At 42.6% G+C, this 25614-nt stretch overlaps 1 protein-coding gene across 8 annotated transcripts in view; it reads left to right on the top strand.

Annotated features, from left to right (window-relative positions):
• The window catches only part of cc2d1b (coiled-coil and C2 domain containing 1B), a 62453-nt gene that overhangs the window by 13277 nt on the left and 23562 nt on the right, over positions 1–25614 (top strand). For all 8 annotated transcript variants that reach the window (XR_015077698.1, XM_085982955.1, XM_085982956.1 and 5 more), the window contains exons 6-14: positions 4062–4386; positions 4762–4886; positions 6665–6740; positions 9194–9298; positions 10896–11026; positions 13575–13647; positions 17243–17370; positions 20006–20183; positions 20665–20837. Coding sequence is in view for 7 of the 8 variants with exons in the window: in XM_085982955.1 (XP_085839081.1) it covers positions 4062–4386; positions 4762–4886; positions 6665–6740; positions 9194–9298; positions 10896–11026; positions 13575–13647; positions 17243–17370; positions 20006–20183; positions 20665–20837 (1314 nt within the window). In the remaining variant the exon portion in view is untranslated. The remainder of the gene's footprint in view (positions 1–4061; positions 4387–4761; positions 4887–6664; positions 6741–9193; positions 9299–10895; positions 11027–13574; positions 13648–17242; positions 17371–20005; positions 20184–20664; positions 20838–25614) is intronic.

Here is a 25614-nt window from a genome sequence, read left to right as displayed (position 1 = left end):
ATGCACAGCTCGGCACTGTGGTATGCTCCTCCTGCACTATGTGGGAAATCGGGGACACTTCCTGTGTCCCTGACGACCATGTGTGCGGGAAGTGTATCCAGCTGCAGCTACTGGCAGACCACATTGCGGCGCTGGAGCTGCGAATGGATACATACTGGATGCTGAGGACGTCGTGGATAGCACGTTTAATGAGTTGGTCACACCGCAGGTAAAGGCTGCACAGGCAGGAAGGGAATGGGTGACTGCCAGGCAGAGTAGTAGGCGCAGAGGTCCCCTGTGGCCATCCCCCTCTCAAACAGATATACTGCTTTGGATATTGTTGAGGGAGATGGCTTATCGGGGGAAGACAGCAGAAGCCAACTTCCTGGCACCGTGGGTGGTTCTGCTGCACAGGATGGGAGGAAAAAGAGTGGGAGAGCTATAGTAATAGGGGATTCTATTGTAAGGGGAATAGATAGGCGTTTCTGCGGTTGCAAACGAGACTCCAGGATGGTATGTTGCCTTCCTGGTGCAAGGGTCAAGGATGTCTCTGAGTGGCTGCAGAGCATTTTGGAAGGGGAGGGTGAACAGCCAGTTGTCGTGGTGCATATAGGCACCAACGATATAGGTAAAAACCGTGATGAGGTCCTAAAAGTTGAATATAGGGAGTTAGGAGGTAAATTTAAAAAATAGGACCTCAAAGGTAGTAATCTCAGGATTGCTACCAGTGCCACGTGCTAGTCAGAGTAGAAATAGAAGGATATTTCAGTTGAATATGTTGCTAGAGGAATGGTGCAAGGGGGAGGGATTCAAATTCCTGGGACATTGGAACCGGTTCTGGGGGAGGTGGGACCAGTACAAACTGGACGGTTTGCACCTGGGCAGGACCGGGACCGATGTCCTAGGGGGAGTGTTTGCTAGTGCTGTGGGGGAGTGTTTAAACTAAAATGGCAGGGGGTTGGGAACCTGTGCAGGGAGACAGAGGAAAGGGAAACAAGGATAGAAGCAAAAGACAAGAAGGAGAAAAGCAAAAGTGGCAGTCAGAGAAATCAAGGGTTTAAATCAAACATGGCCACAGTAAATAATTCTAAAAGTGTTAAAAAAACAAGCCTGAAGGCTTTGTGTCTTAATGCGAGGAGCATTCGTAATAAGGTGGATGAATTAACTGCGCAAATAGATGTAAACGGATATGATATTGGGATTACGGAAACATGACTCCAGGGTGACCAAGGCTGGGAACTCAACATCCAGGGGTATTCAATATTCAGGAAAGATAGGCAAAAAGGAAAGGGAGGTGGGGTAACATTACTGGTTAAAGAGGAGATTAACACAATTGTAAGGAAGGATATTAGCTCTGATGTGGAATCTGTATGCGTAGAGCTGAGAAATACCAAGGGGCAGAAAACGTTAGTGGGATTTGTATACAGACCCCCAAACAGTAATGCTGAGGTTGGGGATGGCATTAACGGGAAATTAGAGACGCGTGCAATAAGGGCATAGCAGTTATCATGGGTGACTTTAATCTACATATAGATTGGGCTAACCAAATTAGTAACAATACTGTGGAGGAGGAATTCCTGGAGTGTATACGGGATGGTTTCCTGGACCAATATGTCGAGGAACCAACTAGAGATCCGGCCATCTTAGACTGGGTATTATGTAATGAGAAAGGAATAATTAGCAATCCTGTTGTGCGAGGCCCCTTGGAGCGGCGTGATCATAATATGATAGAATTTTTCATTAAGATGGAGAGTGAAGTAGTTGACTCAGAGACTAGGGCCCTGAATTTAAATAAAAGAAACTACGATGGTATGAGGCACGAGTTGGGTAGGATTGATTGGGGAATGTCACTCAAAGGGTTGACGGTGGATAGGCAATGGCAAACATTTAAAGATCACATGGATGAACTACAGAATTTGTTCATCACTGTTTGGCATAAAAATAAAACAAAAAAGGTGACTCAACTGTGGCTAACAAGGGAAATTAGGGATAGCATAAGATCCAAGGAGAGGACATATAAATTGGCCAGAAAAAGCAGTAAACCTGAGGATTGGGAGCAGTTTAGGATTCAGCAAAGGAGGACAAAGCGATTAATTAAAAGAGGGAAAATAGAGTATGAGAGTAAGCTTGCAGGGAACATAAAAACTGACTGTAAAAGCTTCTATAGATATGTGAAGAGAAAAAGATTGGTGAAGTCAAGCGTAGGTCCCTTGCAGTCAGAATCAGGGCAACTTATAATGGGGAACAAAGAAATGGTAGACCAATTAAATACATACTTTGGTTCTGTCTTCACAAAGGAGGACACACATAACCTCCCAGAGATGTCGGGGAACATAGGGTCTAATGAGAGGGAGGAACTGAATGAAATCAGTAATTGTAGGGAAATGGTGTTAGGAAAATTGACGGGATTGAAGGCTGATAAATCCCCAGGGCCTGATAATCTACGTCCTAGGGTACTTAAGGAAGTGGCCCTAGAAATAGTAGATGCATTGCTGGTCATCTTCCAAAATTCTATAGACTCTGGAACAGTTCCCATGGATTGGAGTATAGCTAATGTTACCCCACTATTCAAAAAAGGTGGTAGAGAGAAAACGGGGAATTATAGACCGGTAATCCTGACATCGGTAGTAGGGAAAATGCTAGAGTCCATTATAAAAGATGTTATAGCAGAGCACATGGAAAACAGTGACCGGATCGGACAAAGTCAACATGGATTTACAAAAGGTAAATCGTGCTTGACTAATCTACTGGAATTTTTTGAGAATGTAACTGGTAGAATAGATAAGGGAGAACCAGTGGATGTGGTGTATTTGGACTTTCAGAAGGCTTTCGATAAGGTCCCGCATAAGAGATTAGCGTGTAAAATTAAGGCACATGGGATTGGGGCAAGGTACTGACTTGGATAGAGAACTGGTTGGCAGACAGGAAGCAAAGAGTTGGAATAAACGGGTCTTTTTCCGAGTGGCAGGCAGTGACTAGTGGGGTACCGCAGGGATAGGTCCTAGGACCCCAGCTATTCACAATATATATTAATGATGATCTAGACGAGGGAACTAAATGTAATATCTCCATGTTTGCAGACGACACAAAGCTGGGCGGGCGTGTGTGCTGTGAGGAGGATGCCGAGAAACTCCAGTATGATTTGGACAGGTTGGGTGATTGGGCAGATGCATGGCAGATGCAGTATAATGTGGATAAATGCGAGGTTATCCACTTTGGTGGCAAAAACAGGAAGGCAGATTATTATCTGAACGGCAATAGATTGGGAGAAGGGGAAGTGCAACAAGACCTGGGTGTCCTTGTGCACCAGTCACTGAAGGTAAGCATGCAGGTGCAGCAGGCGGTTAAGAAGGCAAATGGTATGTTGACCTTCATAACGAGAGGGTTTGAGTACAGGAACAAGGATATCTTGCTGCAGTTGTACAGGGCCTTGGTGAGACCACACCTTGAGTATTGTGTGCAGTTTTGGTCGCCTTATCTGAGGAAGGATGTTCTTGCCATGGAGGGAGTGCAGCGAAGATTCACCAGACTGCTACCTGGGATGGCAGGAATGACGTATGAGGAGAGATTGGGTTGATTGGGCTTATACTCGTTGGAGTTTAGAAGAATGAGAGGGGATATCATTGAAACTTAAAATTCTGACAGGACTAGACAGACTAGATGCAGGAAGGATGTTCCCGAAGGCGGGGGAGTCCAGAACCAGGGGTCAGAGTCTAAGGATAAGGGGTAAGCCATTTAGGACAGAGATGAGAAGGAATTTCTTCACCCAGAGAGTGGTGAACCTGTGGAATTCTCTACCACAGAAGGCAGTTGAGGCCAGTTCATTAAATATATTCAAGAAGGAGTTAGATATATTTCTTAAGGCTAAAGGGATCAAGGGATATGGGGAGAAGGCAGGGACAGGGTACTGAATTTGGATGATCAGCCATGATCTCATTGAATGGCGGAGCAGGCTCGAGGGGCCGAATGGCCTACTCCTGCTCCTATCTTCTATGTTTCTATTTTGTAAATTTTAACATTTGTATTTAAATATAATGTAGCAAGCATTATACGATCTTCATCTGGTTTCCTCTGTTTAACAGACATTACAGACTATGCTGGTTTCTGCAAAGAAAGGTAAAAAGATAGAGGAAGCAGAAATTCCTCCTGCAGTGGCTACTGGTAAAAGCAGTGCTACAGTACCCCAACCTGATGGCTTAAATGCAAAAAGTTTGGAAGCAGAATATGTGGAAGATAGAGTAGCTGAAATACGTCAGGATATGCCAACACCAGCAAATGAGGCACTACTACCGGTGAAGTCTTCAGTGCCTGAACCTGCCAGCATTCTTGCAGAGTCTGTAACTTCTGTTCAGTCAGAGATCATTGATGTATCCACTACTGCTGATACAGCAATTAATGATGGCTCAGGTACTGTATCAAATTATTATAAATTTGCAGGACTTTCTCTTGATTTAAATAAATTAGGTGGAGCCCATGATGGGGCAGATTATACATGTGTGGAAGTGAACTTACTCGACTTGTTGCAGGATATTTTTTGTGACTGTTGGGGGGAGAGAGAGGGGGTTGGTAATGCTGGAAGCATAAGCAATTTGTCAACTTATACTAGTTTGATGTGACACAATATCCGTCTGATGTGACACAATATCAGTCTTGGCAATCAATTTTGATTTAAGCTTGAATGCAAATTAGGAATACCACCCGAAACAGTCATCTGAAGCCAGTTTTGCTACAGATTGATTTGACAGTGCTTTTTAAAGGTAGTTTTGTTTTTATGCTTTGCAGGGTGTGATGATACAAAGACCAAAGTATTATTGATTGGAAGACAGAAGGAATATAAATTGGCTGCACTGAGAGCAAAGCAGCAGGGAGACATCACAAAGGCTAAAGAATACATGAAAACCAGCAAAGTAAAGCTTTTGTCATTTTTTTAAATAAATCCATTGACTTGTAAAGTAACGTAATATTTGGCATTGAAGATATGCTGAAATGTAACCATTACAAAACCCATTTCTGAAAAATGTTTACATTTGATTCCATTTTTCAACATTTTGAATCTACCATCAGCAGAGACTACTTCATGGGCGCTGGTGTGTTTTAGTATTAGTGAAATAGTTAAATATCTGATGAGTAGCAAAGTTGTGTGATAATAGAAATTGTCGATGCCATTGGGTGGTTTGACAAGTTTTATATCTGACTATCAAAAATGAGATCATATCAATTGTGCCAACAAAGGAAGTGACAGTAGAGACCAGGCACCATCCCAGAGGGAGGAAGGGAAAATCAGAATTGCCCGAGCTACACTCAACTTTTCAATAGGCAATTAAGAGTGGCATTGGTTGAGACTTGGGATCAGTTATCCAACCATATTTTTTGGGAAGAGTATGCTGCAAAAAGACCTGGGGAAGACAGAAAAATTAATTTACAAACACATTGTAGTACATCAGCAGCCATGAAATATTTCTCAGTTTAAAAACTGAGTAGATTCATTGTAAAATATATTTAACATATATATGAAAAAATGGTTAGTCTAGCAGACATCACTGTTTATTACAGATGCAAAATAGTCTAAAAATGCTGGCTGCTTTTGACCTGCAGCCCAAAACCGATGAACACATTCCAATCTCTAGTTCTCTGAACAAGCAGCGATTAACAGTTAAACTCTGACTTGACCCTCTGTTTACTGAACAATAATTGGGCTTTGTGGCTTTGAAGGAAAACAGCTCTACTGTTGCAGAATAATATATTTTGAAACTCCCCTATCCATATAAAACAGTGTATCATCGGAAATAAAAACAGAAAATGCTGGAAAGTCTCGGTGTGTCAGCAGCATCTGTGGAGAGAGAAACAGCTAACGTTTCAGGTCAGTGGTTCTGATGAAAGATCATCGACCTCAAACGTTAACTCTGTTTCTCTCTCCACAGATGTTACCTGACCTGCTGATGGTTTGCAGCATTTTCTGTTTTCATTTCAGATTTGCAGCAGCTGCAATATTTTGCTTTAGTACATCATTCAAGTTAGCTGTGAGCAATGCCATGACCAATTCTGTGTGGGTTTTTTTGGTTGAGAAATCAGACTGGTGAGATCACTGATTTGGTGACTATTGCTTTATTGCATGTGAGCACTATAAAGTCTTGACACTATCATGTCAAAACTTTGGTTGAGTACCACAAGGATTTCTTAACCGTTAATATAGGAAACAATTATGCCAATAAAATATTTATTTTCAAATCTATTGGAAGATACGGTAGTTTAAAATCTTTTCATTTTAGAATGTCTGATTCATTGGATGTATCTGACATCTGTGCTGTTGGAGGAAACCATCATGTTTACAATAGAGTAGGTTTCATAAGCCAACAAATATGGAAAAATGGCCAATATGCAGTAGTTTTTTCTACCTACCATTTGTGAACTTGGAGGAAATCTGAAATTTTGTTTTGAAGTATGCTGTGCATTGTATTTAAGTAGTGTGTGTTTCCCATGATTTTAATTTTCACAAACCTTCAGGTGCTATACATTTTCCTTGTGGCTACAAAGGCTATTTTTATCTCGGATGGCTCTGTCATGTAATGTTATGCATACAGCTCCACCTACAGATGCAATTATTTTGGACTGTGGCGACCACGTACCATTTTTAATATATAATAGATTTAAAAGTGTAAGTGTTTTCCATTTCATGTTTCTTCAGAAGTTTGATGTTGCAATAAAAGCTTTGGACAGTGGGGAGCCTGTGGATCTGAGTAATCTGCCACCATCACCAACAGGTGTGAATACATAGATTTGTAATATTGTAGAATTATTGCCTTCATTATTGTCTAGTTATAAAACTTGTTATTTTTCTGTGATAGAACATTGCAATTTGGGGGAAAAACAAAATCTCTGGGTTTTATTCTTTTTAAACTCACATACACACACAAAATAGTGACTTTTGTATTACTACACAGGTGATTTAAGAAACCGTTCATATTACTCTGATCCGAAGCTAATCACAATAGGTTCAAAGCTGAGGTAGGCACATTGTGCCTCTCACTATCAAGTGCAAATGCATAAGTGCCTCTCACTATCAAGTGCAAATGCATAAGTATCACAGCAATTCATTTCAGCTTTTCAAACATTGAATTGCTCTCTCTGGACAGTGGCATTCACAAACTGTATGTTAAAATGCATGAAAATTGCTTTCATATATGTACAGATTTAATGACCATTTCTTCAATTGAGGCCTCGTATGGGCAGCAATTATAGCAGCCCTGAACCATTCTTTGGTTTTAATGAAAACTCTCCCCTGAAGTTGCAGACTCGTACTGGGTAAGTACTACAATTGTCATCAATCCTTTAGTATTCTATCCAAATGAGCATTAAAAAGTGAGTGTTAGTAGTCTGTTTGACCATGGGACATCACCGTGAAGCCTGATCTTTACCCAAAATCCCCATGCATGCATTATTCAACAGGCACTCACTGGATAATGGTCAGGAGCAGGAACCCTGGTTGTCTAATGTATATAAGATTATTAACCTCTTTCCAGCAAAATGACACGAGTCAACAAAAGTGCTCTTTCCACCACCCTGACTACTGGACCAGCGGAAGTAGTTTGGGAGCCCTTATAAGAATTGCTCTGTGACACGCCTGCCTCCTGTTTTTGGATTGCCATAATCAAACACTAGAAGTGGGTTATAATAGCAAAATACTGCGGATGCTGGAAATCTGAAATAACAACAGAAAACGCTGGAAAAACTCAGCAGGCCAGGCAGCATCCATGGAGAGAGAAACCGAGTTAACGTTTCTGATCTGGGACCCTTCATCAGAACTGGAAAAAGCTGTTGCATATCCAGCTTTTTCCAGTTCTGATGAAGGGTCCCAGACCTGAAACGTTAACTCTGTTTCTCTCCACTAGACATGTGTTGTTATTCAAGGGGTCCCGGGACACCCATTCCCTGGAAAATTTCAAAATGTACATGTAAATTGGTACAAACTGTGATGTGATGGGGGCGGGCGGGAAGCAGATCTGCACAGTAATAACAGCTTCTTGCCAAAATGCAATGGCCTGGCCTTTCCTTTCCCATTACCTCTTTTCTCTCCCCCTCTCAAAATGTAGCGCATGTATATTACTGGCAGAGTGGTCAATGGAAGGGCTTGTTCCCAATCTAGGAGTTTGGGAGACAATTGTTAGCACATGTTAAAATTACTTAACTAGATAAATAAAATAAATAAAAGGTGGTGGATCGAGTCAATAGTAGCCTTCAAAAGGGAATTGGATAAATACTTGAAGGAGAAAAAATTGCAAAGGTATGGGAAAAGAGCAGGGGAGCTGGCGTGGACTCGATGGGCCGAAAGGCCATCTTCTGTACTGTACTATTCTATGATTTCTATAAGAAAAGCAATACATCAGAGCTGTGCAAGAATGTGGTTCTACATTGGCGCCCCTTAAATCGGTTCTCATGTAACCGCAGGATCTGCAGGCGCCTTAAGCTGGCCCTGCGGCTGAGATCCGCTGACTCGAACGGTACCTGCAGCCTTCCTAATCTATATGGCTCAGTACTACATTTTGCTGTGCATTTATTCACAGCTATCAGGAGTGCTCACATTCTGATTTTTAAATTAATTTCATTTAGGTTGGATTTCTGCGCAGTGCAATTTATTTTGGCAAATATAAATTTCAATAAATATCTTTGAGGAAAAGAAAGAAAAGCAACCTTTCATTGAGATGCTAGATGAATGTCTGATCCATCCTCCACATAGTACTGCTGTCATATTGGCTCCTGTGCCTGATAGACACAAAAATTTGCCCAATTTTTGGTGTGTGTGTATAGATATTTTCACATGCCAGACGTGAAAGCAATTTCATGTTTGAAATACTCATGACCATTTGAAATTACTTTTATTTTCTCATTTTTAACTAGTCATAATTAATAGGCTGACTAGCCAGAACAAATCAGTATTAAGTAAGCAAAATAAATTCATGGTATCTGTTCTTCAAACAAAGCTGATCGACTATTTACAGCTTGGACCAACCACTCTCAAAGCACAGTTCTGCCTCCTGGCAGACTATTAGAAATACGTGCTACAATTGAGTTAACGGATGATCTGTCAGATTAAAGATTTCCTATGCTTTGAAACTGAAACAGAAACTGAATACAAACTTGTTACCATATATCAAAATGACATTCTTTTAAAAATGTTTTCATCTGTAACAATTTATTTATTTAAATATTTTGACAGATACTGCAGCCCAAGAACAATCATTCGGTCCTTCCAGTGTAGTAACTCTTCCTGATCAGCAAGGATTGGATCCCAAAACTGAACCTCAAGTCACTGTAGAATCTGGTATGATATATTTAGGTGTACAATGTTGATGTACTGCATTATTGACACCTGACACATTGTAGCCTTTGTTGTTTTCATGAGAAAAATAAACAATTCAAAATTATATTAAAATACAGTGGATCATGCTGTGAGAATTTGAAGCTTTGGGACATATCTTGCATTGAAGCTTCCAAGCTTTGGGTTCCTCAGTATTTAGTGCAAGCAGCAGCAAGAACTGGCTCAACTTGGGAAGCGCAGCTGGGGCTGGTTACAGGAAATGAATTGATGATGACATTTTGGTGGTTTTAAACTAAAAATGTTGGTGTTTCAGAGCTGCTGCTATTTGACATGTTTATTCAGTTATGCAATGCACATGCAACAATAGGAAAATAAATATTTTAGTTTGCTTAGTTAAAGCCTTACAGAATTGTTTTTGGATCTAGTTTTTCCCCATTGTCACGGCGCCACAAAATTAACCAAAGCCTGCGAGTGATTTAATTTCATTTAGAAATATCTGCTGCTGCTGTTCTCAACCTTAAATTTTGATTCTTGACTAATTAGCCTTAAAACTATTGGACTGGAATGATGTATAATTTCCTTCCTACCAATGAACTTTGCAGACGAGCTTCAAAGACAGTCAAAGTCCTAAATTTTGAGCATGTTCAACATTAAACGCTATTTCACAATTTGTGCAATTCTGTCATATTTAGGCAGGGTTTCACAATTGTACAAATAACAAGATAGTCTCTGTGCATACAGCAGAATAATAGATAGTGTGTTATAAAGTTGCTACGCCTTGGGATTCAGCTGACGTCCTAAACCTTTGCTCTTATTCTTTATATACAACCCCACGAATCTTGAGAAAGTATTAGAACATCATAAAACGTTATCCAAGCCACCTATTTAAATTCTATTTTGTCATTTTGAGATGTGTGTATGCTTTTATTTCCCCCTGTATCGTGACCAAACTTTGGTGTTTTTGGGACTTAACCTTTTCCAACAGTTGCAATGTTTTTAACATTCAAGTTTGAATCTGCCATTCACAGTGAAGCAGTTATTTTTCCTTAACATAATGTTTGCCTTCCATTAAGTGAGTTGGGTCAATGGCACTGTGCGTGTCTGCCTAATAAGCTTTGCCATAGTGAAAGAAGGTGGGTGCTTCCTTGCAATTCTCCACATAGTGAGATGCTACCCGAGGTACTAAGCAGACACTAGTTAACCCTTGCTAGTCTGTTGATGATTATAGAAACATAAATGCTTCGGAAAAGGTGGTCTGCCTTAATCAGAAAATGGTATGTGGGATTTAGTCACGACTCACACCTGCGGCTGGGGTAAGAGGGAAGGGGCAAGGAGGGAGGGGGAAAACACTGCAATAACAGAAAATGCTGGAAACACTCAGCATCCTGCTGGGTGTTTCCAACATTTTCTGTTATTTCAGATTTCCAGCATGTGCAGTATTTTGCTATTGGAAAACACTGCAAATTGAAGTAGACAAATGGTTTCTTAAACTGGAAGTTAAATTAATTAAATATGCATGTAAAATCTTTTGATAGCAGAATACAAGAATTTCTGTTGAATATTTAACTATAGTGGGGACATTTTATGTTTGTGATTCTAGGCCTACCTCCACCACCCAAAGATGTTCTAGAGGCTCTACAGCAAAGAATGGAGAAATACAAAACAGCAGCAAGTCAGGCTAAAACTAACGGGAATGACCGTAAAGCAAGGATGCATGAGAGAATAGCAAAGGTACATAAATTCTTGGGGGGGGGGGATAATAGTCTTGACAATTTCTCTCCCGTCTCCTTTTAAATGTGTTGATTTCTTGCTAAGGTAAAGTACCCCCAGGTGCCCTTGGTTATCTTGCCTAATTAGTCATTATTCATGTGTGAGACTTCTTCGTGTGTGAGCAGGCTATTCAATTCCAGTGGTGATCATTTAACAGATGCACACTCACACTCACTCTGTGGGAGCTATTTTTGGGAGGGAATCCCAGTTGACGAGCAAAGGGTCACAATGAAGACCCTCTTTGTTGTATGTACTAGATATCATGATCCTCATACACATCCTCTCATTCATTTCCCCAATCATTTGAAAGGCTGAACTGATGAATACCCTGCTGAGATTCAATCAATGGAAAGATAAGAAACTGGTTTATTTTACAGAATACTTGTGAATGAAACAGGCTGCTTTTTAAAACTTCTATTACACTTCCCATAATATACAAGGTACCCCACACTATCCTGGATAGCAGGCTAAACATTAACTTTTTTCCTTTCTGCTCAGCCAAGTTGACATCTGACTAGTTCTATCTTAATTTCCAGCCTAGGCTGAGCCTACCTCCTGCAGCGACTTCCAAATTAACATTGAACATGTGGGTCTTTGGTTGCACAGAAAGTTGCAGGCATGTCCTCCAATTCCTTCCCTGTCCAGGGATTGGCAAGTAGAGCTGCCAATTAAACCAGCTACTGCCCCCACAGCACCCTGGTGGAGGTCCGTGCCCGATAACTTCTGATGTATGTGCATGAATTCCGTTCCTCTCAACATCTCCAGTGTGAATTCATACCGGAAGTGTCTTAAAGATGATATCAAAACTCCTATTCTAGATTTTTAAGGATAACTGATTCGATGGTTGGCTAATTAACTATTGGGTGAGTTAATTAATATACCAATTCCTTTCTTTGACTTGATGACTCCAGTCTGTCTTCCTCTGCCAAGGTGACCGAAAGGATCCCGGACCATTGAGGACTTGCCCTTAAAAATCCTGAACCTGAATTCCTATCAGAAACCTAATGGCTAATCCAAAACTCCCTGTTGGGTCAAATAGCCACCGATCCCTCGTCATAACACTTGTGTATTTAGAGCTTGAGAAGAAAGTTGAGAGGAGCGGTGGCGATAGTAGCATCAATAAAATAAAGACAAGAAAGATTGCGATCAGGTAGAGACAAATGGCTTTTTTATTCATTCCTGGGATGTGGGCATCGCTGGCAAGACCAGCATTTATTGCCCATTAATTGCCCTTGAGAAGGTGGTGGTGTGCCGCCATCTTGAACCACTGCAGTCTGTGTGGTGAAGATACTCCCACAGTGCTGTTAGGGAGGGAGTTCCAAGATTTTGACGCAGTGACGGTGAAGGAACGGCGATATATTTCCAAGTCCGGATGGTGCGTGAATTGGAGGGGAACTTGGAGGTGATGGCGTTCCCATGCGCCTGCTGCCCTTGTCCTTCTAGTTGGTAGAGGTCGCGGGCTTGGGAGGTGCCGCTGAAGAAGCCTTGGCAAGTTGTTGCAATACATCTTGTAGATGGTAAACACTGTAGCCACGGTGCTTCGGTGGTGGAGGGAGTGAATGTTTAAGGTGGTGGACGGGGTGCCAGTCAAGTGGGCTGCATTGTCCTGGATGGTGTCGAGCTTCTTGAGTGTTGTTGGAGCTGCACTCACCCAGACGAGTGGAGAGTATTCCATCACACTCCTGACTTATGCCTTGTAGATGGTGGAAAGACTTTGGGGAGTCAGGAGATGAGACACTTGCCGCAGAATACTCGGCCTCTGAGCTGCTATTGTAGCCACAGTATTTATGTGGCTGGTCCAGTTAAGCTTCTGGTCAATGGTGACCCCCAGGATGTTGATGGTGGGGGATACGGTGATGGTAATGCCATTGAATGTCAAGGAGTGGTGGTTAGACTCTCGCTTGTTGGAGATAGTCATTGCCTGGCACTTGTGTGGCGCGAATGTTACCTGCCACTTAGCAGCCTAAACCTGAATGTTGTCCAGGTCTTGCTGCGTGTGGCACACTGCTTCATTATCTGAGGAGTTGTGAATGGAACTGAACACTGTGCAGTCATCAGCGAACATCCCCACTTCTGACCTTATGATGGAGGGAAGGTCATTGATGAAGCAGCTGATGGTTGGGCCTAGGACACTGCCCTGAGGAACTGCTGCAACGATGTCCTGGGGCTGAGACCATTCAACATGCTTTTTTTTAGATCATGTTCAAGAATGCAAAGTTTCCCAAGATAGAGAGTAGTATTTGAGGCTTGGGCACCTTATAAAAGAGTTGCTGAGGAGCAATGCATTATTTGGTACAAAAGCGGAAGCCCCCAAGCTTCCTGGAGGCAGGTTTAGCACTGAAAATCTGGGCGTTCTGTTAAAAATCGGACTCTTTTTCTCTTTCACACCCACACACGCAAGGGCTATTTTTACATGTATTAAGTTATTTGGATATTGACCAATTGACAACATACTTAATTCTGATGGAATGTGTGATAGATAATTTCCACCTTTTTGTTAATTTTGAAGCAATATCAAGATGCCATCAGAGCACACAAAGCTGGAAGGAAAGTGGATTTCGCAGATCTTCCAATACCCCCAGGCAAGTAATGATGCCGATATTTGTGTCTTCAAAAACAGGAATCCATGTTTGTATATACGGGCTTTAAATGGGTGCGTTTGTGGGAACGTGATTTCCCACTATATGCAATGGACGTTTTATATGAATATAGCTATGTTCAATATTTTTGTCTGCCCCAAACTATTAAACGTAGTAAGATTCCACTGTACTTGCACATTCACTTTTATATTTCAAGGCAAGCTTAAGTGCTTCAATAAATCCTTTCCACTTAAAGGGGATTAAGTATACACGGTGTTGCACTTTAACGAGGTGTGAACTACTTTTTTGCTCAAAAGTGCCAGCACATTTAACAGGCTGTAAGCAGTGACTTTTTAATTGACAATAATGGTAATGGAAAATGGTTTGTGCTATTTGCCTAATTTAAACTATTGCCCGATGTAAACGTGGGTGGTTTATTTTGTTGGGACTGTACCTCTACATAAAACCTACTTGACATGTTTTCCAGGTAATTCTGTTCCCTGATATTGCTAAATATTTGAAGCAGAGGAAGATGCAGACTGAGGAAAGAGCAGATAAAGCAATAAACTAAACAAAGCGAACTAACCTGCCAACTGAAAATGTAAAAGTGACGGGTGTGATTTTAGTTTTGAGCGTTATTCGGTGGGCAGGGTGTGCACGGCAGTCACCTGGAGGAGTCGGTATGAGCCTCGTGTTGGTCCCGGGTCCTCAATGTAATGTGATTGGCAAGATGCCAGCGCGAAATACGTACCCCAATAGGCAGGAAATTGATCACGGTGCCAAATGTGAAAGGCCTGCAGCAGCATCTTCAAAGGGTGGGATATAAGCATTGGGAATGAAAACATTTTCGATGTGCCAGTATCTTGTGTGCAGAACTTACAGCAGAAAATGCATTAAATGTGGAAGCTTTTAAAGCTCAATACCCGCCAGAAACTGCCATAAAAATGTCTCCCAGAACTTCATCCAGCATTTCCTGACTGCAGCTGAGAATCTATTACATTTTTGCAGGAAATGAGGCTGCCTTCCAACTAGCCCACCAACCATGGATGGTATAGGAGCTGGTGATATTCAGGCTGGCTGAGATGAAAATGGCATTGGGGGTCCTAATTATATCATCTGAACCTGATAAGCATATATGCATGAGCCTCCCGCCCCTTTCAGGCAGGAGCTGTGGTTGCCAAGATTTAATTCTGCCCTAAAAATTCTGTCTAAATCTGAACTGAGTTGGTGCTTCGACCAGTTGTGCAATTTTAGGTCTGCTACTTCCCCATTCTTAGCACAAACAGGGTGGTATTGACACAGATATCAACCCCAATACCTTTTTAAGAAGCCATCCATACACATTTATATTATCCCTCTCAAATGGAAGCAATGAAAAAGCTGCAAGAGTTACATAGGGCTCGAATTGCCAAGCCCCTTGGAGGCAGGAGTGGTGGGAAAATTGCAGAATCGGGGGGCAGGAACCCATCCCGCCCCCAACCCGCCTCCGTGCCAATGTCCCAGGAGGCGGGTATCCGACCTGTGCTGGGAGCCGCCTCCCCGAGGCGGGAAGGGGATTAGTGCCAATTAATTGCCTGTTACCAGGTAGTTAACAGGCAGTTTTTTGCCTAATCCCTATTTTTAGCCCTGAAGTGTGGGCTTCCCGACGGCTCCGAACCACGCCAAGTTAGCGAGGTGGACCGTCGGTTTGGAGGGGCCGAGATGTCCATTGTGCAGGTGAGTGATGGGTGCATGTGTGCAGAGGTAAGTGTGTGAGGTAAGTGTAAAGTGTTTTAATAAGTTTTACTTACCTTTACTTTCTCCTGCAGGCTTCCTTCCTACAGTTCTCGGGAGTCCCTCAGTTCACCGGCACAGAAAGCAGAATGGCCGCTGAACTGTCAAAAGCTGCAGCATTCTGCTTTCTGGTCTGGAGAGATCTCTAACTGAGTCTGAGTAGAAGGACTCAAGTTAGAAGACAGATTGTCAGTGTTTGACAGCTTCACAGAGCTGTCAAATGCTGATTTTTCATCTGTCAAAAGCTCTTGACAGATGAAATGTCAATCGCTGACGTCACCAGTAACCAGCTGTCCCTTAATTGGCCTGCAGAGCCCGCTGGGTGGGCTTAACAAGGTCAATCAAGGGAAAATAGCGTGGGTTGACCGCAAGTCGATGGAGGCGGGACTACAACCCAAAAAGTGGGAGTACCGCCTCCATCACGTCCCCATTGACAAAATCCAGCACAGAAACAGGCCATTCGGCCTAACTGGTCCATGCCGGTGTTTATGCGCCACACGAGCCTCCTTCCACCCCTTGTCATTTAACCCTATCAGCATATCCTCCCATTTCTTTCTTCATGTGCTTATCTAGCTTCCCCTTAAATGCATCCATGCTGTTTGCCTCAACTACTCCTTGTGGTAGCACATTCCACATTCTTACCACTGTTTGGGTAAAGAAGTTTCTCCTGAATTTCCTATTGTATTTATTAGAAGGGTCACAGACCTGAAACGTTAACTCTATTTCTCTCTCCACGGATGCTGCCTGGCCTGCTGAGTGCTTCCAGCATTTTCTGTTGTTATTTCAGATTTCCAGCATCCGCAGTATTTTGCTATTGTATTAGACCTCGGTTTAATATCTCATCTGAAAGACGGCACTTCCCTCAGTGCTGCACTGGAGTGTCAGCCTAGATTATGTGCTCAAATCTCTGGAATGGGACTTGAACCTTCTGACTTAGAAGCGAGAGTGCTACCACTGAGTCAAGGCTGACACAATAAAAGTGCAATTTGTCTTGCTTCTTTTATATGCGTTCACCAGAACTGTAGTTGTAAACCGGTTTGACTCATTTCTGTTAAGTGCATAATTTGGACATTTTAGACAATTGTATGCACAAAGCATGGGGCTAATGACGACTAACTCTTTGGGAAACCAAGCAAGGTGGTACTGCTATATGATGTGGTTTATAACTTTGTCACAGATTATGCAAAGTGAATGTTTTCCCCAAACCAACTTTCACCTCCCTCTTCCTTTTCTGAAGACATTGGGGTTAAAACTGGTCACCACCAGTAGTGCAAAACGGGAAGTATTGTTTCAGCTGCCCCATATACTCCCCACCCGATATTCAGTTCTATTGACTTCAATAACGTCGTCTTAGCGCTACCGTCCAAAACGCATTTCACTCCATTGACTTTTTTTATTATGGCAACCCAGGCATCAGTCACTGCCTGGTTAAACTTGCTGTGAAACTATGATTATGATTATTTTAAAAATAATTGAGTAATTGGTCAATAAGTTCATTTAGACAAGCTGTGTTGACTGAGGTTGTAATTATAACTTAAAATTAGGTTGTGCTATTCTGCAGAGGGAGATCATAGACATGATTTCCAACACAGTTCACGGACTCGGCCAGGTTCGAGGGTGGAGAGGAGGCTCCGAAGGAAGATGAAGCATTTGTCACAAGGAAGAGAACTGAAAATCTTGGGTTGAGTCAACTTGGCTGCTTTAACACTTCTCCCTAGTATGGAATGAAAGCGATGGGCAGTGAAATTATCATTAGTAACCAGAAAATGAGTTTCTAAATGGTTAATTAATGTTGTTTTAAGATTAATACTTTGTCTTTCTTTAGGATTCCCTCCCATTCCAGGATTGGAAGGGACATCTGGAGACTGTGGTATTGCTGGAACGCTTGAAGCTGCATCCAGACTAGCTACTGCAAAAGTGGAGGAGGATGAGGATGAGGAGGATGATGATGAGGTACTGCATGCAATCAAACCTACAGAGCAAATTGCTTTTCCTGTCTCCATTTTCTCCTTTCTCATGAAGGTGCGGATGCCAGCTGCCCTCCAGTACCGTGTCAAAGTGGCTGTTCTTTATATGCAAGGCAAGATATTTCACTGAGAGCTGGAGAGGTATCACAGGTGGGCCTGGTCCTGATTCTCTATATATACACCGACACACAGACAGTAAGGGAAGCTATCTCAGTGTGAGGGGGTTTGAAAGTCACTCAGTGAAGGAGGGTGGGAGAAAGTACCTTGTGGGTGGTTGGAAAGGTACCTCAACACAAAGGGGTGCGAGGGGAAACTATCTCACTGGAGGGTGAGGAGGCTCCAATTTTACTAACATTAGCAAAGCTTAACATTGAAAACCCCATCACATGTAACAAGTATTTCCAACAAATGTGGACACTTATGGGAATTTCCATAGAAAATCCTATGTCAACCTGGTTCTAAGATACTGGCAATGGAATGCTGTAATCCACCTCCCCCCCCCCCCCCCCCAAAGACTGTTTATGTTCCTGTCTGCATCATTAAATCATGCTACTTTAAACCTCTTGTTTGGATTTTCATCACCCATTAGGCATGAAGTGACTTCCTTTGATTAGCCTCTGTGTTTTTAAAACTGGATGTGTTGGGAACCATTTTTGTGCATCTTTAAGCACTTGCTTCCTGAGCATAGGTTTGCTTAATAGTATCAGGACAATCTGGAAAAGGTTCAGAGGAAGGCTATTTGATTAATACCTCATTTAGGGGCCCTTAACTATTAGGATAGGGTTCGGCTCTGACTTTTTAATCTGGAGAAACATAGATTTTGAGGGAATATGGTTTAGGGCTTTACAGTAATGTAGATTAGATTCTGTTCACGTGGATGGGTTATTTGAGCTAGATATGCAGGAGAGGACTAGCAGGCATCAGTATGAGTTATAAAAGCAGAGAGATGGCTAGGTAACAGGAAATATTTCTTTTCAGATTTGTTAACCTTTAGAATAGGGGGTAAGCCATTTAGGACTGAAATGAGGAGGAATTTCTTCACCCAGAGAGTAGTGAACCTGTGGAATTCTCTGCCACAGAGGGTGGTGGAGGCCAGTTCATTAAATATATTCAAGAAGGAGTTGGATATATTTCTTAAGGCTAAAGGGATATGGGGAGAAGGCAGGGACAGGGTACTGAATTTGGATGATCAGCCATGATCTCATTGAATGGCGGAGCAGGCTCGAGGGGCCGAATGGCCTACTCCTGCTCCTATCTTCTATGTTTCTAATAGGTTGCCAGTGAGTGTGGATTTGCTGCAGACTTTCAAAAGGAATTTATAGAAGGTAGGGGGGTTTACTGGAACTAGTCCTATCAGTTACTAGCGGTCTGCTGGAGCTTACTTGATTGCTGTCGGGGATTGGAAAGGAATTTCCCAGAATTTGTTTCCCCTACATTGGTCTAAGATTTTTTTTTGCCTCTCTGGTGGGATTGCATGATGTGGGGATTGGAGTTGATGTGTGTAAAGTGCACCATGTCCTTTTTCATATGTTCGTATCAAAGTAACAGATTGGAATTGGCTTGCTATAAATTATTCTTGCACCCTGTTAATTGAGTGTTGTCTGTTACCTTTTTCTTGTCTGTTACTTTTTTCTTGTCTCTGAACTGTTTTAAATTTATTGAAATCAATCCCCTTACCCAGAGAAACAATATGCTTTCCTTCAGCAATTGGGTGCATCATGGCATAGATAGTCTGTGCTACGGAATAGTAGGATACAGGCACTTTCCTGTAGTAAGTGATAAGTTGCTAATCTTAAGTGGGCAGTCTTAATAGTTGTCGAGCAGAATCAAGTTGTTTCCCCTGAAGGAGGGAAAACTAGAGGATGTTTCAGCTGTTATGTATCTAATAGTCACAGGTTCAAGAGTGGCTCAGACCTGAGAACTGTTGCTGTATACAGTATTAGGATTTGGAGACTGAAGGAAAGATGGCTTGCAGAATTGGAGAGAGGAAGGTTTGCATTTTGATGACCTATTTATCCAATTGGATTGATCTTGTACCTAAATCCATTTAGTTTTTGAGATACTAAGGTAGAACATGGACTAAACTGGATTTGAAGTTTTTTTTTATTCTGCACTACTCTACTTCAACATTTCAATTAAGATATAATTGCATATTTTGAATATTGAGCATACATCATGTGATGAAATATTCCATTCATCACTGCCTGTGACTGTGGTTGGTTTCAGTTTCACTTCCCTTACCTCTGTTCCGTTTCCTCACCATTGTATTGTACTATGTGTAGGGCTCCGCCCATACCTGGCCCCTATGTAAGCTGGCCCAGCCTGCAGCACATCCAGTACGGCAGAGCTCTGGATGGAAGATACCTCTCTCCTGTGTGTTACCTTCTAAGTCAATAAAAGCCTTGTTTTGTTTCGCTAACATCGAGTCTCGGATTTATTGAGGCACATCACATCATACTGTACCACACAGACAACTTCTGCAGTTTAGACTGTTAGTGCTAAGAAACGGTTAGTAATAATGAGCCATTTGGTCATCCTACAGCTTGAAACTGAATTCACACAAGGAATATCTGTTCTGTAGTAGATCTGAACTCTTGCTTATCTTGTGTGCTTTATCGTAGAGTGGAACTCCTCAACCAGCTACACAGCCTCCAGTTGCAAAGAAACCGGCAAAGCTTCCAGTCGATGCAGTACAAACAGCTGGGCCAACCTTACCGGCTGCATCAGAGGAAAGACAGTCCCCAAAACCAGTAAAGAAGCCAACACCAAACGATCACCTGATTCAGCTCAGTTCAATCGGTATATTTTCTTTTTAATCACTGTAGCATCTTAATTTTAAGGCGGAGTAGACATGCGACAAAATAAGCAGGCATTCTTTTGTTTGTGTGAAAAGGCTAATCTCCAAGTGATCACCTGAATGAATTGGAATAACACTCCTACCGGTCAGAGATACATGTGCAAGGAAGCACTTGATCTTCACTCAGTTTTTTCCTGCATGTCCTGTCATGTCAGATAAAGATCTCAGCTGAGTAAGGGGCTGGGACTTCTGTCCCCCTATTTAGTGCCATTGTGAGCTAGTTTAATGGGCTTTCAAAAAAACTGCATGAATAGTGAATATTTTTTTTAATGATTGGTCAGTGTTTGAATGGAAAATGCAGGTTCCAGTGTTTTACTTTTCTCTCTTACAATAACGAATGTAGTTCTTAAGGCTTTTGAGATCAGTAAAGGAATTGTCAGCTATACCATATTTCACCTAATCACTGCTTGTGTTTTTCTGTAGCTCAGCAACAATTGGAATTTCTTGAGAATAGGAAGAAGCAGTACATGAAAGCTGCTGTGCAAGCAAAACAAAAGAAGAACATGGAACAAGCAAAACATTTCCTTAGAACTGCCAAAGGCTTTGATCCAATGATTGTGGCTGTCCAAAGTGGGAAACCAATTGATATTTCCAAGGTTTGACAAAGCTGATGGGTAATAATGTAGATAACTTTTAGTCATCAAGCTACTGTCCTTTATAATGCATATCCTAATGGTAAGGGGTAAGATTTGGATTTCAGCCCTGCCCCTGCACCTTCACTGCCTTCAGCCACCTAGGTCCCATTGTGTGGAATTCCCTCCCTAAACTGCTCCATTTCTCTACCTTCCTTTCCACTTCTAAGACCCTTCTTAAAACCCACTTGTTTGATCAAGCTTTTGGTCACTCCTCCAAATCACTTCTCCTTTGGCTTGGCGTCTTTTTTCCTTCATCTCTGTGAAGTCTTATGACATTTTGCTACATTAAAGGTGGGTGCTATATAAAGGTAAGTTATTGTTGTAGCATGGGGATCAATGATGGGCCCATTGCATTTTACAGTACATATAATTGATTTGGAGCTGAGGACTGAAACATATCTGTCATAAGTTTGGAGATGACACCAAATGGAAGAGAGGAGTTTTAGTAATTGGGATAGGTTCAGAAGTAGGCTGATGAATAGCAAATGTGAACAAATACAAGGTAACAAGACTAGAGAAGGGAAATCAACAGTGAGAATATAAGCTCAGTGGCTAGGATACAATAAAGGAGAGGGATCTGAGGATATTGGTAGATAGCTCACTAAAACCAACAGTGCAGTGTGCTGTAGACCAGTTAGCCTGACATCAGTAGTAGGGAAAATGCTGGTAACAGGGCACTTAGAAAATAATAATATGATTGGGCAGAGTCAACACGGATTTATGAGTGGGAAATAGTGTTTGACAAATCTGTTGGAGTTTTTTGAGGTTGTAACTAGCAGAATAGATAAGGGGGAACCAGTGGATATGGTGTATTTGAATTTTCAGAAGGCATTCGATAAGGTGCCACACAAGAGATTATTGGGGGTAATATACTAGCATGGATTGAGGATTGGTTAACGGACAGAAAACAGAGTAGGAATAAACTGGTCATTTTTGGGTTGGCAGGCTGTAACTAGTGGGGTACCGCAAGGATCAGTGCTTGGCTCTCAGCTATTCACAGTCTATATTAATGATTTGGATGAGGGTACCAAATGTAATATATCCAAGTTTGCTGATGATACAAAGCTGGGTGGGAATGTAAGTTGTGAGGAGGATGCACGGAGGCTTCAAGGGGATATGGACAGGCTAAGTGAGTGGGCAAGAACATAGCAAATGGAATATAATGTGGAGAAATGTGAAGTTCTCTACTTTGGTAGGAAAAATAGAAAAGCAGAGTATTTTTTAAATGGTGTGATTGGGAAATGTTGGTGTTCAGAAGGACCTGGTGTCCTTGTACACTAATCATTGCAAGTTAATCTGCAGGTACAGCAAGCAATTAGGAAAGCAAATGGTATGTTGGCCTTTATTACAAGAGGATTTGAGTATAAGAGTAAAGATGTCTTACTGCAATTATATAGGGCCCTGTGTACAGTTTTGGTCTCCTTACCTAAGGAAGGATATACTTGCCATAGAGGGAGTGCAATGAAGGTTCACCAGATGGTTCCTGCGATTGGGGGGGATTGTCCTATGAGGAGAGATTGAGTAGACTAGGCCTATAATCTCTCGAGTTTAGAAGAATGAGCGGTGATCTCATTGAAACATACCAAATTCTTAGAGCTTGTCAGCGTAGATACAGGGAGGATGTTTGCCCTCGCTGGGGAGTCTAAAACCAGGGGTCACAGTCTCAGAATAAGGGCCATGATGTGAAGATGCCGGTGTTGGACTGGGTTGGACAAATGTAGGAAGTCACACAACACCAGGTTATAGTCCAACAGCTTTATTTAAAATCACAAGTTTTTGGAGCGCTGCTCCTTCGTCAGGTGAAGTGGAGAGAAGCATACAGGCACAGTGATGCGCCATCAATTACTCAAAAGACTGAAGTTGAGCGAGTAACAATCAGGCTTTTATTAACTAAAGAATGAAGGTCTTGTCTCGAGTGGTCGACCCGTCCAGAATACTAAGGGACTGGGAGGTAGTCACTTATATACCTGGAATAGTGGGAGGAGTCAGCCGAGGCATGTCCAGACCTGTACCTAGTGGAATACACATACAGACACAGACAGGTATGACAGTGGTTTACCACACACAGCATATATAGTCAGAGAAAACTGCAGTTTTCTCTAACTATATATGCTGTGCCTGTATGCTTCTCTCCACTTCACCTGACGAAGGAGCAGCACTCCGAAAACTTGTGATTTCAAATAAAGCTGTTGGACTATAACCTGGTGTTGTGTGACTTCCTACATCAGAATAAGGAGTCAGCCATTTAGGACTGAGATGAGGAAAAATTTCTTCACTCAGAGGGTGGTGAATCTTTGGAATTCTCTACCCCAGAGGGCTGTGGAGGCTCAGTCATTGAGTATTTTCAAGACCGAGATCGATAGATTTTTGAATATTAAGGGAATCAAGAGCTATGGGGATAGTGCAAGAAAGTGGAGATGAGGTAGAAGATTAGCCATGATCTTATTGAATGGCGGAGCAGGCTCGAAGGGTCAAATGCCCGACGACTCCTATTTCTTACGTTCTTACGTAGCAGTAAGGAAAGATAACCAGATCTTTGCATATATAGTCAGTGGGATAGAGCACATACACCAGCAGCTAATGATTTTGTACAAGGCTTAAGTATGGCTGTGCCTAGAGTACAGTGTACTGTTCTGAATGCCATATGACAGCAAAGCTATCCAGGCACTGAAAGCAGTACAGATGAGGACAACTTTTTAAGCTTAGAAGAGTGAAGACACATCGACAGTTTAGATGTAATTACTTTATACAGAGGGCAGCGAATGCATGGAACACACTGCCCCAGGGTTTCCATCCTTGGTTACACCTCATTCATCATCCATGTGTTAGTACTTGGCGATGTCATCTGCACATGTACACTAATTCTGCCTCTCTGCTGCCCAACATTGTCTCCAGGACAGTTGCTGGGCAATCATTTTGCTCATCTAACACCATCCTGGATGAGTCATAACTTCTTGCAACTCACCATTGGCACAACTGAAGTCATCTTGAGTCTTGCCAGCACCTCTGTGTCTTTGACACTGACTGTATCAACCTCACTGGCTATTCACTCAAGTTGAGCCTGGTGGGCCAACATTGGTATTTCTTTTGACCTTGAGTTGAGGCTTTTAACCCACATCTCCAAGACTACTACTCCCACCTCCAAATATTGCTTGCTTACATCCTGACCTTACCTCCACCTGCTAAAATCCACATTTGAGTCTTAACACTTCAAGGACCAATTTCTCAAGTGCTTTCCCCATCTCCACCCCACAAATTCAGCTAATTCAGGTTGCTGTGGCTCAAAACCTTTCCTGCACAAAGTTCCACACACCCATAACCTCGGCCTCATTCATCTGCACTCGTTGCCTGTGCCTAAGCAAATTGATTTCAAGTTCCTGAACTTTATTTTCAAATCCCTTCATGAAGTTTCCCCACTTTATCAGGGTAATATTCTTCAGCCATACGTCATAGCGATCATGTATGGGTGGCTTCAGACTACTACTTGTTCCTCATCTCCTGCATTTTACCAAAGAGGCTGATCTTTGAGTCCTCTGAAACTCTTTTGTAAAACCACCTTGCTTTGCACTCTCTCTCCCTGGCTTTGAAAGTCTCCTTAATCTATTTTTTCAACTATAACTTAAGTTACTCTTACTTTCTGCTCAGTGTCCGATCTTCTTAGGCAGTCCCTCGGAACTGAGGATGACTTGCTTCCACATTAAAAATGAGTTCTCAGGTGACTGATGAGCCCAATGCGGGACCGACAGTCTCTGTCACAGGTGGGGCAGACGGTGGTTGAAGGGGCGGGTGGGTGGGGTGCTTGGGTTGACATGCGTTCCTTCCGCTGCTTGCGCTTGGCTTCCGCTTGCTCCCGGTGAAGAGACTTGGTGTTCAGCGCCTTCCCGGATGCTTCTCCTCCACTTTGTGCGGTCTTGGGCCAGGGATTCCCAGGGGTCAGTGGGGATGTTGCACTTTTTCAAGGAGGCTTTGAGGGTGTCCTTGAAGCATTTCCTCTGCCCACCTGGGGCTCTCTTGCTGTGTCGGAGCTCCGAGTAGAGCGCTTGTTTTGGGAGTCTCGTATCGGGCACGCAGATGATGTGACCCGTCCATCAGAGCTGATCGAGCATGGTCAAAGTTTCGATGCTGGGGATGTTGGCCTGAGCGAGAACACTGACGTTGGTGCGCCTATCCTGCCAATGGATTTGCAGGATCTTGCGGAGGCAACGTTGGTGGTACCTCTCCAGTGCTTTGAGGTGCCTGCTGTACATGGTCCATGTCTCTGAGGCATACAACAGGGCGGGTATCACTGCTGCTCTGTAGACCATTAGCTTAGTGCTGGGTTTGAGGTCCTGGTCTTCAAACACACTCTTCCTCAGGCAACCGAAGGCTGCACTGGCACACTAAAGGCAGTGTTGGACTTTGTCATCGACGCCGGCCCTTGTTGACAGTAGGCTCCCGAAGTATGGAAAGTGGTCCACGTTGTCCAAGGCCTTGTCGTGGATTTTGATAATGGGGGGGGGGGGGGGGCAGTACTGTGCGCCGGGGGCAGGTTGGTAGAGGACCTTTGTCTTACGGATGTTTAGTGTAAGAACCATGCTCTCGTATGCTTCGGTGAAGGTATTGACGATGGTTTGGAGTTCCGAGTGAGCGCAGACGCAAGCGTCGTCTGCATACTGTAGTTCGACGACAGATGATGGGACGACCTTGGATCTGGACTGGAGGCGATGGAGATTGAACAGTTTCCCGTTTGTTCTGTAAA

Source organism: Somniosus microcephalus, chromosome 3 (genome assembly GCF_052327205.1).
Source record: "Somniosus microcephalus isolate GS21.2 chromosome 3, FLI_Smic_1.0, whole genome shotgun sequence".
In the NCBI taxonomy this organism is placed as follows: domain Eukaryota; kingdom Metazoa; phylum Chordata; class Chondrichthyes; order Squaliformes; family Somniosidae; genus Somniosus; species Somniosus microcephalus.
The sequence above is the reverse complement of the archived record's forward strand: the minus strand, read 5'-3'. Positions and strand labels throughout refer to the sequence as shown.